Here is a 19183-nt window from a genome sequence, read left to right on the forward strand (position 1 = left end):
ACAATTTACTTGAACATTGATTTAAATTGTTAGGAAAGAAGAGGAAGGAATTTAAAAGGTAAAAATGTATATGTGTTTAAAAATCCTAAAATCATTTTTAAGGTTGTATTTTTTCTCTAAAATTGTATTTCTGAAAGTTGTAAGAAGCAAAGTAAAAAAAATTAATGAATTTATTTAAACAAGTAAAGACCAAGTCTTTAAAATATTTTCTTGGATTTTCAAATTCTATTTGAGTTTTGTCTCTCTTAGAATTAAAAAATGTCGAGCAAAGCGAGACAAGCTTGCTAGTAAAAAAATAAAATTGAAAAAATAGAGGCAGCTCACTGACAAGTGCTGCTATTTGAGCTATTTTTAGAACAGGCCAGTGGGCTACTCATCTGGTATTTACGGGCTACCTGGTGCCCGCGGCCACCGCGTTGGTAACCCCTGCAATAAGGAAATTTTTTGTGGTCTCCTTTATTTTGGGAACAGGCCACAAAATATTGGTATTGGGACAACCCTACCATCTGGTTTGTCTTTAAATCCCAAGGCTGAGCAGCGCTCTCACCTTTAAGGTCATGTCGTCTGAGCAGGAGGCCAGTAGCATTCCCGACGGATCCCACTTAATAGCATTAACTTCGTTCTGGAAAAAAAAACACAAAAAAAAACAGGAGATTATTTAGCGTTGCTCCCAAAGGATGATATGAAAGGTGTGCTGTAGATTGAAGCCTCTTACCGTGTGACCCTGGAAAGTCTTGAGTGGCCGGTCGCTTCCGAGGCGACATACGTGGATGCACATGTCTGTGCTGCAGGAGGCAAAGGTGGTGTTGTTCTGCCAGTCGACGTCCAGAGCTGGAGCTGCAGGTCGTTGGAAAAGACACTATGCTTTATAACAGTGCTCATCGTGTCTTTTCATGTCCTGGAAATACCATATACACATTTTACCTGAGTGGAAGGGGAACTGCTGCTTGGCTTCTCCTGTGTGTGCATCCCAAATGATTGTCGTCTGGAAAAATCACGTCAAGACATTGGGATGTAAAATTGTTGTACCCCATAAGTTGATATGCAGTATTTCACAAAAGGTGACCACATCACTTTTTACTACAGTGTAAATTTTGTCAGCGGACAATATAATGACACCGAAACTTGGATATACTTTTAAGCAGGGGGCTGTATGTCGCCATCTCATTTGCATGGAAATAAAAGTGACACAAAAACATGAAAAGCAAAACAAATGTTTAGGAAGGCAAATAAACTTTGTTCTGTCAAATACTTTGTCTTTTTTTGATATCAAAAATTATATTTCAGATGCTTTAAGATGGTGGAGCGGCCAACAGCAGGAGGCACTGTTTTCTCCGCAGTGATTGGTAAACAAGGCCTTGGGGAGTGTATGGCGCATTAACTATCTGTATTGACACTGCACCGATACTGTGTTAGTGTTTTATATTGGTAATTTGCAATCGGATAGAATTTAAAAGTCACTACATTTGACCTGCAAATAAAATTAATAATTTGTTTGTTTATTAAGATTTTCATTAGCTGACGGAATAGAAGGATCTATTCTTCCTCTACATCTTCAAAAATGCTTTAGTACATTACACATATTCATAGATGACAAGAACACTACAGTCAAAATAAAACAACAGATCCACATGTATTACATATAATAGTTATGCTTACATAGATTACACAATACCCATTAAAGTACAATTGTTTACAGAAAAGCCCCTATTAAAAAAAGGTACTGATGTTTTGTATGCAACCATGCAATCAAGTTGGAAAAGAAAATTATAGTTATTCTTGAGTAAAAATATAAAGTCTTAATAGTTTATAAAAGTAACTGAAGTCATTCATAAAATACTAAACTTTAGCAATTTTTTTTTACTAATGATAAAAATGCAAAAACATAATTTTTTGGGGGGTGGTATGTTTGGAAGGAGCACAGCGGGTTACCCAGCATGCCTTGCGGTGTGTAGATAAAGGTGTTGTTTTGTTTATCTTTATGTCCGTCTTGTGCAGTAGATAAGCTTCCATATGTGTTATCATTGTTATTGTTGTTTGCACCACCAGTGAGAAGGGTGTTTGGGTTAGTGACTTCCTGTTCCTTTGTGCATTGCAATTAAAAATATGTACACATGCCAAAGTTTGACTCAGACCAGTTACAAAATATATCCGTTAGCAACACTGCAAGGTTGATGCACTTTTTGATATAAAATCGAGCCTGAAGAAGAGGCTATGAAGAAACACAAACAGGTAGGGTAAAGTAGCATTATATTACAATCTTGGCATGCGCATAATAACGCCAACGTGCAACATGAAGTAACTTAAAGCTGCTAAAATCAGCTGTTTTTATGCACTCTGAATCAATCTGAGAGTATTCCAATGTACCTAATGTTGAAATCGTATGTTTATGAAGTTTATTTTCACCATTGTCTGGAGAAGAAATATCAGTGAAAACTTGAAGATATAATTCTAAACTGTACATTTCTGATAAATGAGGATGCTTTTTGAGAGAACATTTGCAATCAAGGAATGCCTCCACAATGGACAACTTTCAGACAGACTCAAATAGCGGGTTAGAAATATGACTGTACAGCAAAGTCACGATCCATACAAGCACCTACTGTACGGAATGACGACAAGTTGGATTCAGACAGTCTTGTTATAAATGTGTTTATGAGCGAGTTATCGCTTAATCTATTTATGGCGGGCCGCCTCATGGAGACAATTTACTGGAGGCAAGACATCAACGAGAACAGCAATCACTACTCAGTGATGTTGCCAGTTATTTTGACGATAATGATGATGTGTCTTCACGTTGACCTTTTTAGTGGATAGTACATCTATACTGCTTTACACTGACTACTCTAAAACAGTGGTTCTCAACCTTTTTTCAGTGATGCACCCTCGTGAACATTTTTTTAATTCAAGTACCCCCTAATCAGAGCAAAGCATTTTTGGTTGGAAAAAAGAGATAAAGAAGTAAAATACGGCACTGTGTCATCAGTTTCTGATTTATTAAATTGTATAATAGTGCAAAATTTGGCTCATTTGTAGTTGTCTTTTTTGAACTATTTGGAAAAAAAGATATAAAAAAACTAAAAACTTGTTGAAAAATAAACAAGTGATTCAATTATAAAAAATAAAGATTTCTACACATAGAAGTAATCATCAACTTAAAGTGCCCTCTTTGGGGATTGTAATAGAGATCCATCTGGATTCATGAACTTAATTCTAAACATTTCTTCACAAAAAAAGAAATCTTTAACATCAATATTTATGGAACATGTCCACACAAAATCTAGCTGTCAACACTGAATATTGCATTGTAGCATTTTTTTCACAGTTTATGAACTTACATTCATATTTTGTTGAAGTATTATTCAACAAATTTTATTATAAATGATTTTTTAATTTTTGCCATTTCTAGATTATTTTTAAAAATCTCATGTACCCCTTGGCATACCTTCAAGTTCCCCCAGGGGTACGCGTACCCCCATTTGACAACCACTGCTCTAAATTATATCCAAGTTTCATTTTTATGGTACGCCCCTTGTTTACATTGTAGTTTTATGAACAAAAAAAAAGGGTTGGTAACTATTTCAGACCTATTGCAGGAAAAACATCTTTAAATACCTTATCTACACCAGCACTGAGAATGGAGTTCCCCTTCTTGTTCCACTTGAGTGCAAATATGGGCCCCTTGTGCTGTCCCAAGGTACTCGCCAGATTTCCTAATGGTGGAGAGAGGTATTACGTCATTCCAAAAAGCTTTTCTCAAAAATTACTACCGGAGCTAATAATGTGGACATACCGTCTTTTGTCCATATCCTGGCGAAGCCGTCGTACGATCCTGTCGCCAGGAGCGTGCCGTCGCTCTGTGGAAGGGAAAAATGTTTAGACACATGCAAGGAAGGGAGGATGCACTGAACAGATGTGTATGGAGAAGATGCAACCTACATTCCAGTCTAGTGAGGTGACGTCTTTGTTGCTGGGGACATCCTGTCCACCTTCTCGGATACAGTGACGCAGCACCAGCTGGGTGGAGTTGGAGTTGCTGTTCTCGTTGAGGTTCCAGATCCTGGCCGTGGAGTCCCCCGAACTGAGTAGAATATCAAAGTACATGAGAAGATTGATGATGTAAACAGTCTTAGCAGCTTTATCCGCTTAGTATTCAGAGCAAGTTGAGCTACGCAGTCACACACAGGCCTTAACGCCTTACCCTGAGGCAAGTAGATCACTGACAGGGTTCCATGCACAGATGAACACTTCCGACTCGTGACCTCGCAGCACTGTGGCTTTGCTGGCAGGTATCTCCACATCTACATCCACCTCCATCGACTCACAATGGTTATCTGGCAGCAAACACATGCATCGTCACACACAGCAAAAGGAAAATTATGGTTTTTTTGGACAACAAAACAGAGCCCCGAGAAGGTTTTGACCTTAATTTATTTCAAGACAGTAAAGCCTCTCCCATCTAAACTTCCTGCTGCTGTCGACACCTTGAAAATACAATCCCCCCCTAAGCCATGTTGACAAAAACAACCTCTCCTTCTGACTTTTTTCCCTGTGCGATACACCTGATCCACACCTCTCAAGTTTCATCGACACATCTAGCCGTGAAGCGCCAAGTATAGCACGTTATGTGAGGAGTGCAGTCTTCAGCGCTCTTTCTCATTTGAAGTAGAGGGATTTGTCTGGAGATGTAACAGTATCCTTTCAAAAGACAGACAAGGAAGAATCTAGCTTGCTTCAGTATTAAATCAAAGCTCTGTTTTGCATTCAAATAACAAAGAAAATGTTGCAAACAGGCTGATGAAGCCACGGCGCTTTTATCTGTTGCACAATAGTGGCGTTTGATTAATAGGTACGTTTGAATTAGGGATGTTCCGATCAGCGAATTATGCTGCCGATTTCGATCATCCATGAATGAAATCTGGCGATACCAATAAAGCAACCAATCACATGTATTAAGTTAAAATCGTTTAATTTATTTATGATGCGTGCTATTGACAGTTTAACAATAACAGCACAATATTTAAACTACTTCCTTAATCTCTTATCACAATAGTTTGCGCAAAACAGATGGATAGATTCCTTTGTCGTTGTATATACCAAAACATTTGTTTTAAAGCACAACGTGAAACCTATATGAAGTATGTGTATTAAAATAACAAAGGCAATAGTGCACAATAACTAAAAAAAAGTAAAAAATACTATCTATTATTCAACAACTTATTGAAATAATGTATGCCCTCAAAGTCCTACTGTGTCCATGTAATTAGTTTTAGAATTTGTAAATATTAACAAAAACAACCACAAAATGATTTTAAGAAAATAATAATATCAACCCAATCACTATAGTACCCATCGTATACTGATACTATCCTTGGAGTCAGCGCCACCAATTTATGGATCGTTCTCTTACTTGCCGTATACGGACTGTGACAATGCTGGCACACAACAGAAATTGTTATATTATCCTTTCTCAACACTCTTCATAATTTACTTGTTCATTTCCTGCTAATGGCTGCATACATTCTGCTGTACGTGCTTCAGTCTACACTTCTTAAACTTTACAAAGCACTTATTACTTCTTTTGTTTCAAGCTAGTTCAGCGGCCAGCTTACCTATTAGAAAGCCTTTTTCCTGGCTTGCTCTCGGTGTGTAACATGTTTAACCTCGTCCTAATACCGTATTTTTGGGATTATAAGTCGCTCCGGCCGAAAATGCATAATAAAAAAGGGAAAAAACATATATATACGTCGCACTGGAGTATCAGTCGCATTTTTGGGGGAAATTTATTTGATGAAATCCAATACCAAGAATAGACATTTGAAAGGCAATTTAAAATGAAGAATAGTGAACAACAGGCTGAATAAGTGTACGTTATATGACGCATAAATAACCAACTGAGAAGGTGCCTGGTATGTTAACGTAACATATTATGGTAAGAGTCATTCAAATAACCATAACATATAAAACATGCTATACATTTACCAAACAATCTGTCACTCCTAATCGATAAATCCCAGGAAATCTTCTTCCTTGATGTCGCTTCTAAACAACTCTGTCAACTCCAAAGGTATGCGCCTTCCCCTTGTCGTTTTCTGCTGCATATTTCACTACGTCCAGCTTGTAATCTGCAGTACATGATTTCCTTTTCGGTCCAATTTTTGTTCAGCCCTTCTCAGTTTATATAAGTTACCGCCAACGATGAAATGATCCATTATAATAGCTACGGTAGTAGCATGTGGCATATAGCATTCCATGACCCACAATGCACTTCTGCCATGACCCTACCCCGCTAAATTCTTATTGGTTGACGTCTATGTGACGATTGCTGACATTTTCTTTGTCTCTTCCGCGAATGAGATAAATAATATTATTTGATATTGTGTAATCTCTAGTACATGATTTCCTTTTCGGTGCCATTTTTGTTCAGCCCTTCTCAGTTTTTATGTTACCGCCAACGATGAAATTATCCATTTTAATAGCTACGGCAGTAGCATATAGCATATAGCAGTTAGCAATCCATAACCCACAATGCACTTCTACCAGGACCCTCCCCCGCCGAATTCTTATTGGTTGACGTGTGTGACGATTGCTGACATTTTCTTCGTCTCTTCCGCAAAATTAGATAAATAATATTATTTGATATTTTACGGTAATGTGTTGATAATTTCACACATAAATCGCTCCGGAGTATATGTCGCACCCCCGGCCAAACTATGAAAAAAACTGTGACTTATAGTCCGAAAAAACGGTACTTGATAATGATACTTAAGATATTAAGAAGTGCAGTTTATTTGCCGTAATGAAGGTGATTATTTGAAGCAGCGCAACACTGTGGGACCGAGGGACTAAAAATAAATATAATATTAGCGAGGGGGCATTTAAAGGCACTACTCAGCAATGGCGATCACATACTTTTTCAAGAAAAAAGGCCGATACTGCGAACTATAGGTTTGGATATTGTGGGACTCTTAAAATAAATACAATATTAGCAAAGGGGCATGAAGAGGCACTATTCGGCCATGGCGATCACATACTTTTTCATGAAAATAGGCCGATACTGCAAACTTAAGGTTTGGATATTGTAGGACTCTTAAAATAAATACAATATTAGCAAGTGGGCATTTAAAGGCACTATTCGGCAATGGCGATCACATACTTTTTCATGAAAATAGGCTGATACTGCAAATTATAGGTTTGGATATTGTAGGACTCTTAAAATAAATACAATATTAGCGAAGGAGCATTGAAAGGCACTATTTGGCAATGGCGATCACATACTTTTTCATGAAAATAGGCCAATACTGCAAACTTAAGGTTTGGATATTGTAGGACTCTTAAAATAAATACAATATTAGCGAGGGGGCATTGAGAGGCACTATTCGGCAATGGGGATCACATACTTTTTCATGAAAATAGGCCGATATTGCAAACTATAGGTTTGGATATTGTAGGACTCTTAAGACATGAAAAAAGTAAAGTATAGAACAGGACAAAATGATAGAAACATGACTTACTCATGTTGTGGGTGCCGTTCTCCTCCCCGTTGACAGTGGCGTCACCGTTCTTTGGCGGGTTGGACTGGTTGCCGGAGGTGGAAGCTGCCATTGTGCACGCAGCCTGCTGCTGGGCCAACTTGTCGCGGAAGGCCTGCTGCCGCGTCTGCACCACGTCTGGCATCACGGCGTCGATGAGCGATAGTGACTCGATCGGCCGGCCGTCGAAGACCGTTCCATCCTGTCGGTGGAAATGTCCGATGCATGAGCAAAACTATGGGGACTGTTAATATGCTTTGAGGATTTTGCTGTGCTAGGACTAAAAACCTTGCAAACACACTGAACAAAAATATAAATGCAACACTATTTGGTGAAATTATTCATGAACTAAATTTCAAAAATTGTGTGGAAAAAGTTTCAGTTACAAAGTGTCATGTTTTTGTATAGTGTGTATATATAAAATGAATGTGATAGGTTACATAATGAAGACATCTGCAGCTTGTGTGAGAGCTGTCACCTCATTGATGCTAATTTCTGCCTCCACATACTGGAGCCCTTTCTGCAGGATGGAGATGAGGGCTGCAGGGGGCACTAGTGTTCCATTAATGTTGGATTGGCTGATGTGGCTTTCAATGCCAAAGGTGAATGCTGAGTGAGAGAAACCTGAAAACCCAAAAAATTTATCAGTCACATTCCTTGAGGCGCTAGGCCCAAATTGCATAACACGCGTGACATTTCAGAGTCATTTAGGTTGTGAAGGTCTATGGACCCTTTAGCATATCTAATGGATTGTATTTGGGTTTGGTCATATTAGGACAAAAAAACATTTCCGCCCCCACCTTTGTGTTTGGCTGCACCAAATCTGGGCAGTTTGTGTTAGGACTAATAGTTTTAAAAGATGCCTTCTTTATCAAGCCGCAATAGAAATAGATTCTTTTTGGAGTGTTGCCAAAGTGCACTGCAGTGATGACCTGCTAAAAGTGGTCGACCTGTGAGGACTAAACACAGCTCTTACTAAATCTGACAGAGGAGGTTTACTGTGTACTTTATCTGACCATTCTCATTCCGATATCTCCTGAAAATATTTTTCTACTTTTTATATAACATGAGCTTATATTGTGAAGAGTTTATAGGTAATTACATTCCATACTGTCGCAGCTGCCCATTGAGATTTCCACTCCAAAACTAGTCAAGAGTTAAGGACACACTTTCAAGCAGACGTCGCTGTGACACATCTTCGCCAGTCTAAACTCTGCGCCCTTTAAAACACTTGTTATTAAAAGGCCCTATAAATAAAATGTGGTTGATTGAAATATTATATAAAATGGCCTGCAATATTATGTGCACTGACACATGTGACATTAAGATATACCGTATTTTTCAGACTACAAGTCGCAGTTTTTTTCATAGTTTGGCCGGGTGTGCGACTTATACTCAGGAGCGACTTATTTGTCAAATTATTAACACATTACCGTAAAATATCAAATAATATTATTTAGCTCATTCACGTAAGAGACTAGACGTATAAGATTTCATGGGATTTAGAAATTAGAAGTGACAGATTGTTTGGTAAACGTATAGCATGGTTATTTATGTGTCATATAATGTACACTTATTCAGCCTGTTGTTCACTATTCTTTATTTATTTTAAATTGCCTTTCAAATTTCTATTCTTGGTATTGGGTTTTATCAAATAAATTTCCCCCAAGAATGCAACTTATACTCCAGTGAGACTTATATATGTTTTTTTTTCCTTTTTTACTATGCATTTTCGGCAGGTGCGACTTATACTCCGGAGCGACTTATACTCCGAAAAGTGCGGTACACTACATTAATGTACTATAGGGCAGGGGTTCTCTATGTTCTTGGAACCACAGACATTTCCCAGGACCTGTCATAAATGTCATGCCAAATTAAAAAAAAGTTTCTTAAATATTGCCATTTGTGTATAGTAACGAAACTACAGCAGTCCAAATGAATAAGATTTGTTTTAAAAGCATTAACGAGTACTTATTTGGCTCACCTTTACCATAATGATAACAATATGTTTATTACTTGCTGATGATTATTGATGTACTGTAACGGTCATCATATTTGGTCTTTGTAGATAGACTTAAACATTTATCCATTGTGCTATTTAGAGTTACACAGTGCTCGATTTACCTGGTGCGTCACAATATTATCCATTTCTAGTTTACTAACCCTAATGTAATCATGAGTGATTGGCTCAGAGTGATTGTTGTATTGACCGAGTGGTTATTTTAGCAGTTAGGGTAGGTTTACATGACAGTATTGCGTTTTAAAAAATTGTTTTGACATACATACTGTTCTCAAACCTGCAAAAACAACTAACACACTGTATTACGCAAGCCAGGCAATTACTGTAGATGACAATGTCCACTGCCACACAAAAAGGCGCTAACTTTCTAGTGTTGTAAGCATTATCCTGCCCTTTTCCTCCTTTGAGCACATAAACTACGCACCACATACCACACGCCCACATGCATTATCTTAGCTTGTTGTCAGCTAAAGTTTAGGTACTAACGTTAGCTATCATTGAATACTTGTAACTTATTATTACAGCATGAATGCAACCTGCTTTGTGCGTGACTAAATCTTCAGGACAACAAGGAATATTTATTCCATATAGATACAGGGTTTCCCCCAGATTGCCACTAAATATGTAGTGGTGGGGGCGTGGCTAGAGGTGTGGTCAATATGACATCATAAATATGACATTGTGATCATTTTGATATGCAATGATGCACATCCATCCATCCATCCATCCATTTCCTACCGCTTGTCCCTTTCGAGGTCGCTGAACCCTATCTCAGCTGCATTTATTTTCTTTAAAAAGGCTAAACAAATGTATGTATGTTTAAAAACAAATATATGTTTTATGGTAATAATATTTGTTCTTATAATATCAGAATTGGAATCACCTTTATTAGCAATGTTTAACACGCAGTAAATTTGACTTGGGAGACTGTGCTCTCTTTGTTCAATGCCGTTTCAATTGTTGCTGCTTATTGCAAAAGGTAACAAAAACTACACAATATTCTGCCTTCCATGAATGTTGCGAGTTACTTTGCCAAATATGTAAACAGTCCTTTAAATTAGAGATGGAAAAAATATCTTGGAGTGTTCTCTTGATATTCTCCACAATGAAGCCAGTGTAAAACTAACTACACTAACGAAAGTACATAGCATAGCTCTGTTGGTAGAGTGGCCGTGCCAGCAACTTGAGGGTTGCAGGTTCAATTCCCGCTTCCCCCATTCCAGTCACTGCCGTTGTGTCCTTGGGCAAGACACTTTACCCAACTGCTCCCAGTGCCACCCACACTGGTTTAAATGTAACTTAGATATTGGGTTTCACTATGTAAAGCGCTTTGAGACACTAGAAAAAATTGCTATATAAAATATAATTAAGTGCACTTATTTATAAACATGAAGTGCATATCATTATGCAAATGAGGGTTGAGCTCTAATGCCGCTAGCTTGATGCTAACATACAATGGATTAGCTCATAGACAGGCTAACCAAAATTAGCTTGGATGACATATATAGACAAACAAATCATTCACAAAAACATTCATATCTATGGACAATTTACTGTCTCCAATAAACCTAACATGCATCATTTTGGAATGTGGGAAGATGTTCTCGTTAATGTCAAAGGAAATACGGGAGTTTACACAGATTTGAACAAGAAATGCATTCATTCCGTTAAAATACTTTTCTCGTCAACATTCTCTCCTTACTTTTGCTGCATGTCAACTACGATCAGATGCACGACCAACTGTATCGTACTAACAGGCGATTTAGATGCACATTTATGATATTTGAGATGTTTTTCAAACTTATTTTGGACAATAGTACATTGACTAGTAACGTTATATACATATTCATACAATATGTTCCTTAAATTTGTTTTCAAGTATAAAAAACAAACTTATTTTAAAGGTGTGGTGGCACTTATCTAGCGCCACGATCGTTTACTTGTAGGGGAAAAACCCTGTAGAATGAGAACCTTCATAGACCTGTCGACAACGTTCCCTCTAAGGTACGCTTCTGTGCAATTGCACACTGCTCACGCGTCCTCTGCGCACAGCAAATCTAGGCCGTGCACAAAATCGAATAAAAAGATAAGCGCTTAATAGTGTGCACGTCTGCAGTCGCTCACATGTGTGCCACTGAATGATCAAGGAGTTTTGGCGATTGTTCACACGAATGAAAAATTGGAGGGAAAATTGCCTGTAGATAACAATCATGAAAAATAAACACTTAAAAAGATATGTTTTGTTGTAGGTATATAACGACAAACGGTATTAATGATAACCGCAGTAAAACATTTGACAATTACTTACACCACTAGACATTAAAATTATCTTTTATTAAAAAAAGGATTTGTAACCACACTGTGATAAACTCACGGACGAACTGACGCTAGCTCACAAGTTTGAATACTAACAAAGTCAACATTGACGTCTTTCCCCATTAAGGAACAACATATCCCAATCAAAACTTACATAAAAACATTGCTGTCTGAGCAACTAAGCTATTTAATTGTCTACATTGAACCTACATGCAGTGCTGTCTTCGTACAGAGTGATCGATATATACTCGGAGAATTGTGACACAGAGGTGTTTTTATAGTGCATTCAACTGCACAACTGAGTAAACGCCACAATGCCCGCCAAAACTCTTGTCAGTGAAGCATAAGAAAACACACATGCAAAATAGTGGGCCTTCTAAAAGTGGATCTATTCATTTTCCTTATGGAAAAAAGCTAAAGATTTTAAGTATTGTACAAGTATTTTTTGAGCACATTAAACAATACCGCGATAATAATGATAATGGGATAATTTTGGTCACAATTACCAGTGATAATACATTTTCATATCGTTAAATCCCTATTCTGTTGGTAACCTAAGCTAGCCAGTGGTGTTCGTATATATTTTTTTTGAGCAAGTTGCAAAACCTAAGGGTGTTTCGGCCAAAACACCAGGAAAGCAGATGTCTGTAAAATTTGAGCAAGATTTGTTGAAAAAAAAAAATGTCCGTAATCAAGCAAAACATGTTGGCACGGCTATGGAAATTAATTGGCCATAAATAATTGACTGCTTGTCTAATGATTATAAAGCTTGGAGGATATTTGTAATACAATTTTGCTAACATGTTTTCCAAAGTATTCTGAGCAATATCCAGGTCAAGTAAAGAAATAGCCAACATTAAAATTAAATCCATTCTCAATTAGGTGTCAAAATTTGATTGGACTGACCTGATTCTTGGAGGTATCTGTAGACCAAGAAGTTCACTTCGTCACTGGTAATACTCATTTTAGCCCAAAGAAACAAGAGGATCTGCTGGAAGGCTCGGCTCACTCCTGGAAAAAAAGACGCATACAAAAATAGAAACATAATTAATATTTAGGCCTCTGCTCTCACATCAGTGCAAAAATATTCATTTTTCTCTTTTTGCAGAAAGAGCAAGAATGGCAACACACTGCCGGATGACCAGTCATTTGCATGTAGTTCATCCATCCGTCCATCCATTTCCTACCGCTTATTCCCTTTGGGGTCGGGGGCGCTGGTGCCTATCTCATTGTAACATTAATTACTCCAGTCATTCCGTGTGATAAAATCATCTCCAGCCATTTCCTTGGGATAACATCATCTCCAGCCAAAGTGTGAACATAGCAAGGCGCCAATAGGGTTCAAGGTATTTTTAGTATCAGCATCAACAGAAAATTAACTGAATTAATAATTGAATTGATTATTATGTTTTATTAAGCACCTTGAAACATGTTTAGTTTTTCCACACGGATGCAAGCAGGCACCACCAAAACTTCAGTAAACCATAGAAAAGGCGAAAGAACCCTGATAAAAAGGCACAAAAGCTAGGACACTTCTTACACCAGAAAGAACAGCCCGCATACTGTTTGCAGAGTTCTTCATTTTTCAATATTTCAGATATTCTTGTTAGGCAAGTGGCTCTGGAATGTTATGCAGTATTAGCACACAAGCCGGTATACAAATGTGACAGTTGGGGGAAAAAAATAACCGCACACTCCAAATGAGTCATAACCTCTTGCTTTATTCTTTTCATTTCAAAATACTGACATAAAAAGGCCCTAATGAGGATTCAAACAGTAATAAATGTTGCATCAGGTATGAAGCATTAATGGCTGTCCAACGTGCACTGCAAAATAGCCCCTGGCCACTCTCAACTCCCCTTTGGTAACTTAGCAACAAGAGCGATGGAGAAAAATACAGAAAACCGTCTTGTCCCAATTACAAAAAGGTGCACAGCCGTGGGGCGGGGGCGGGGGCATGTTGCTCAAAAGGAATTATTCACTTTCAACTTGGTACAGTATAATCTTTGTTACGGGAGTTTACCTTTATGCACCACAGAAGACATTTGAGGTTCTGTAATTAAACGAACCATTATCTCGCCATGGGAAAAATTGAGCTACTAGAAAAGCAGTGCCTGATTACAAAAGTCTGACCAAATGCAGAACAGAATCTATCAGCATTAGTAAGATATTATTGCCACACATACTGCTTTCGTCTCCCCCACCGCCACCGAGATTCTCGTCATTTACGTCAACAAATGTATTCAAAAGGCAAAAATCTCTGCTCTCTTCTGCACGGAAACAAAACACTTGAGCTTGTGAGACTCGGCCACCGTGTCCTGATTTGACCACACAGCCCATTAGCGCACACTTGAGGGGTTTAGCCTTGTGGAGCCAGGCCACAACAACAACAACAATAAACCAAACAACTGCACACTTAATGCCCTGGTCCAACTTGGGGGGCAAAAAGGGGCATCAGCATCAAAGATGGGTGATGATGCATAACTACACAATTACGTAGGCCTCCATATTTGACAAAATGCTCGAAGGTTTTTCCACACTTATGTTCTATGAAATGGCTTGGCTTGTGACTTCTAATAACATTCAAACTAAAAAAAAAAACATACGGAGCAGACCATTTTTATCAGGTCATTTTTAGCAGTTTACAAAACTATCAACAATAACTTTTACATCCCCTGCATGGATGTAAAAGTCTTATAACTATTCAAAATAGGGCTGGGCGATATGGCCTTTTTTTTATATCTTGATATTTTTAGGCAATATTGGGATATATGATATGCATCTCGATATTTTGCCTTGGCCTTGAATGAACTCTTGATGCATATAATCACAGCAGTATGATGATTCTATGTGTCTACATTAAAACGTTCTTGTTCACACTGCATTAATATATGCTACTTTTAAACTTTCATGCAGAGAGGGAAATCACAACTACGTCAATTGGCCAAAACCGTATTTATTAAACAGTTATTAAGCAGTGGCACAAACGTTCATGTCATTTCCAAAACAAAAAGTGCAAGATTGTCAGAGACATTTTAAGTGTCAAATATAAATGAGCTGCATAATAGGAAATCAAATAGTATTCGTCCTTCGCTATGTGGTAGGTTACTACGGACGTTATGAAATTCTCTTCATTCTCTAGGAGGTGACTTTTCAAATGATGCTACATATTAGCAGTGATGCTACTTTTTATAGCAATGCTTGTGCCGCATGCTTGACTTATTACGGTTGTCTGTTCGACATATTCCCACTTGAAGCCAAACCACGGCCAGACGATGGACCCCCTGCTGTTTTTCTTGGGAATGTATTCTTCCTTCGTTCGCACCTTCTTTCTCTCGTATAACCACTCGCACGGCTCTGCCAGCATCACGGCTAACGTTACCCACGCTGCTACCTCTCCGCTCCGCGAGGAGGTGTACGTATGTGACGTATGACGTGACAGTATGTAAGAAGGTGCGCCTGCTTGTCTGTGAAAAGGAGAGACAGGAAAGAGCAAGAAGAGCCTGTAATGTGATGCCGCAGCTAAAAGCAACTGCGTGAGAACGTATACTCGAATATCACGATATAGTCATTTTCTATATCGCACAGAGACAAACCCGCGATATATCGTGTATATCGATAAAACGCCCAGCCCTAATTCAAAACATCCATCCAGCCATCCATTTTCTACCGCTTGTCCCAACGTATTGGTTAAAATATTGAAACTTCCATCACCACCTTATTTGTGAAAGCAAATGCACGGCGTATATTCCCCGCTGCTCATTAAACTTCTGGGACTCAACCCAACAGTTACAAATGTTAAATTAATACAATTGAATGTTACGCCTGTTCGGCATTGTGGTGCCGGGTTCGATTTCCTCGAGGATGCGTCAAAACGAAGAACACAACAAAAGGTAATATATAACCAATTTATTCTAAATAACAGAAGGAGAGCTATAGCAAAAACACTGGAGCTAACAAAAGGCACACCAAAGACGCTAGTATGAGAACTAGGAGATACAAAATAGAAAATTAAACTGGCACGTTGGCACACAAAAGGAGTAAATAAAACATTTAGCATGTGAGCTAATAATGAGGTGCGTAGCGTGAGAGCTCGCGAAAATAGTAAGAATTGCGTGTAAGCAAACGATCAAAACAGACGTATAGTTGCGTGAGAGCAAACTAGAGTCCCAGGCAGAAGAATGAAAAGAGGAAGGCTTATAAAGGGACGGTGATTATTTGTAGCACGTGTGCGGGACCGCGAGTAGCAGGTGAAGTAATGAGTGACCATGGTGACGGAACAAACAGGAAATAAGAGGTAGAATGACGGAGTGATACAACAATGGAAACAATAAACAATAATATCAGAAGATCCGAGTACGGATCTTAACATTGAATACACAAACAGATGCACCACATCTAAGGCCATGTCTAAACTAAGTCGTTTAACCCCATAAACGAATAATTATTTAGCCTAAGCCCCGTTTAAGCCAAACTAAACCAGCGTTTTAGGTCCCCCTTTCCGGAATTTTTTTTTTTACACGGGTAAGTCAGCCGTGTAATTCTTGAATTTTCAGCACTTAGCTCATTGCTCGTTTACAAAGTGAGTTTGGAGAGAAAATGACGCCAGAAAGAACGCGCCCACGCAGGAAGTGACGTCAGAAAGAACCGGCCACAGCCAGCTTCATAATAAAGCGGTTTCGTAGCTCGGAGCTAACCACTGGAAATATGAAGGCGAGTCATCCAGACATGCTCGTGTTTCTCCTTCTTCTACATGTGCAGACGCTTGTGGAAATCACACATGACTACCTTAAGACAGGGGTCGGGAACCTTTTTAAGCCCATTTAAGCCAAATATTTTAAAATGTATTTCCGTGAGAGCCATATAATATTTTTTAACACTGAATACAACTAAATGTCTGCATTTTTAAGTAAGACCAACATTTATAGAGTATAATATGTCACAAACTCGCATGGCAGCAGTAGTGGCGACCCCAAGATGCAGGAACCAGGAGAGCGGAGAGCAGGTAAGATGATTTTAATATCATCAACAGAGGAGAATTAAGCAGTCTTGCATGTACAGTTCTAAACAATAGTCAATCTTCGAGCCCTGAGGAACGCGCAAGTTAAGAATAAATAGAAACAAGCTGATTGGCAGCAGGTGTGGACCGGCTGCCAATCAACAGCAGGTGAGGGGGAAAAAAACAGCGCTCAGTGGGACAAGCAGGAAATGGAAACAAAATAAGAGCACTGATGGTAAGTAAATACAAAACAAAGTAGCACAAACAGAAATGAAGTGACAGATCTTCACATAATAAGTCTATTATTCTTTTAAATAACGTTTTTATTCGGAAGCTCACGGATGATAAATAAAATGCTTCTTACCATTAATGCGACTTCTTGAACAGGTGCGGTAGAAAAGAGATGGATGGATTAAAATGTATGACAATGTTTTATATTTTTAACGTTTTTTTTAACATTGTGATTATCAGCGGAATTATTCATTACTTATGTTTAGCAATGTCAGCTAAGATTTATCTGAGAGCCAAATTTAGTCATCAAAAGAGCCACATGTGGCTTGGGAGCCATAGGTTCCCTACCCCTGCCTTAAGAGAAAGTGATTGCTGCTATTCGGGATACAACACTTCTCAGAAGTCAAGAACACTTTCCAATGTCCAGCCAGGCTACTTAGCAAAAAACTTTGGCTATTTGTCGAAGAACAGACTACGAGAATGCGAGCTCCTGTGGATGTGATAAAAAAAAAAAGATAGCGTGAGCTTTGTATTACCTGGCTGTTGAGGAAAAGGGCGAATGCATTTGGACTGGCAAAGCAGTTATTGTCCGCCATGTATGTCACGGACTCAAGGTCTCGGTCCAGAGTACATAAAATAACCAAAAAGGAATGGAAAATGAAGGTGAAGGCAAATGAGTGAGAAGTGTCCTGACCAGATATCTAGCTCACTACATTGATTAATGTTAAATGTTCTTTATCACATTGTTTACGTGTCTAATAAAGAATTGATTAATTTATGAAGTCTTAGATGTGATTCACTACAATAGGGGCCCCCCGGCACATTGGATTCCAGTTAATTCAAATACAACAACACTGGATATTCTTCAGAGAAGTTAAATTTAAGAACTTGCACACAAAGCAACACTGGAGAAGACTATGACGTGTACATTTTACACGCATGCATAATAGGTCGCGTTGCGCCGGCAGACAGAGAGGAGTGGGGGTCTTAAACAGTGGCATTGTTGTGTGTTGACACGGACAAGGGTAGGTGTGATTTACCCTGGATAAACGGGGCCTTAGTGGGTAACCCCATGGGAACGTTATAGTCCGTCGTGTCTAAGCGTAAGCTCAAACCAAGCAGCACTCGAAAGGACAGCATCAGCGTGGCACCAGGGACTGTTGACAACACCTTGCACATTTAGAATGTTTTTAATGTGCCGGTGACAGACTTCAAAAGGATTCCCATTATACTATCCTGCAAAAATGACTTAAAATGCGGCAATATGAATGCCAGGCTAGTAGTTGCCGTGGTGACTTACAACATTGGACACAGTAGCAGAGCTGTATACCTACACTTTTGCTGGAGTAGCATCATCAGCACATTTAACACAGCAATGACATGTTTTACGACAGCAGTGGTGGCCTGAAGACTTCAGGGGCGACACGGCAGATTAAGAAAAATAAAAGAAAGGCCTGCTGAGCTTACTTCAGTTAACTTAAATTAAATACAAAATGTAATTGTTGTCTCCACGGTGAGTGAAAACAGGTTGGGGCGAAAAGAAAACTAAAATAGGCTCCACGTTTTTTTTCCCCAGTGCATAGGAGAAGCCCAAGCCTTTTAGCCTTTTTAAACACTGTGCAAAACTTTGAAAAACCACACACAGCTATGAGCTACATTTATCATGCTACCATTAAAATATCTTGCCACATTAAGGTACCGTGGAGTGAGTCTTGCTGCCCTAGTTTTATTTTTCTATAAAAAAAATGATTTTTCAACAACACCACAGACTCTTAAGCATTATTCTCTTATGCTACTGCGTCCAATCCTCGCCTCCATGGCGGCAAATAAACACAACGTCTAATAAGCATAATTATCACTGGAGGGCTAAGAATAGCCAAGTCAGGGACACACAAAGCATACATGAGTTATGAGTCCCTTCTTATGCAGTATATATTTGATTAGTATTTATTTTTGTAGTCAGCCTGACCTCAGTCTTGACAATAATCTTTGGGATTATATGGTTTCATATCATTAAAATCATTGTATACAATTAACATTAAGAGTAAAATGACTAATTTAGAAGAACTGTATGATTAATCGACA

The 19183-nt window shown here is 38.6% G+C and overlaps 1 protein-coding gene across 1 annotated transcript in view; it reads right to left on the reverse strand.

The window, feature by feature from the left end:
* The window catches only part of LOC133537933 (F-box-like/WD repeat-containing protein TBL1X), an 84746-nt gene that overhangs the window by 8086 nt on the left and 57477 nt on the right, over nt 1-19183 (reverse strand). Inside the window, exons 2-11 of the mRNA XM_061879112.1 lie at nt 12775-12879; nt 8011-8156; nt 7515-7734; nt 4202-4334; nt 3940-4081; nt 3794-3857; nt 3616-3713; nt 925-985; nt 716-837; nt 548-622 (exon numbers count right to left, since the gene is read on the reverse strand). Coding sequence (XP_061735096.1) covers nt 548-622; nt 716-837; nt 925-985; nt 3616-3713; nt 3794-3857; nt 3940-4081; nt 4202-4334; nt 7515-7734; nt 8011-8156; nt 12775-12832 — 1119 coding nt within the window. The 5' untranslated portion in view covers nt 12833-12879. The remainder of the gene's footprint in view (nt 1-547; nt 623-715; nt 838-924; nt 986-3615; nt 3714-3793; nt 3858-3939; nt 4082-4201; nt 4335-7514; nt 7735-8010; nt 8157-12774; nt 12880-19183) is intronic.

Source organism: Nerophis ophidion, linkage group LG19 (assembly GCF_033978795.1).
Source record: "Nerophis ophidion isolate RoL-2023_Sa linkage group LG19, RoL_Noph_v1.0, whole genome shotgun sequence".
Lineage (NCBI taxonomy): Eukaryota > Metazoa > Chordata > Actinopteri > Syngnathiformes > Syngnathidae > Nerophis > Nerophis ophidion.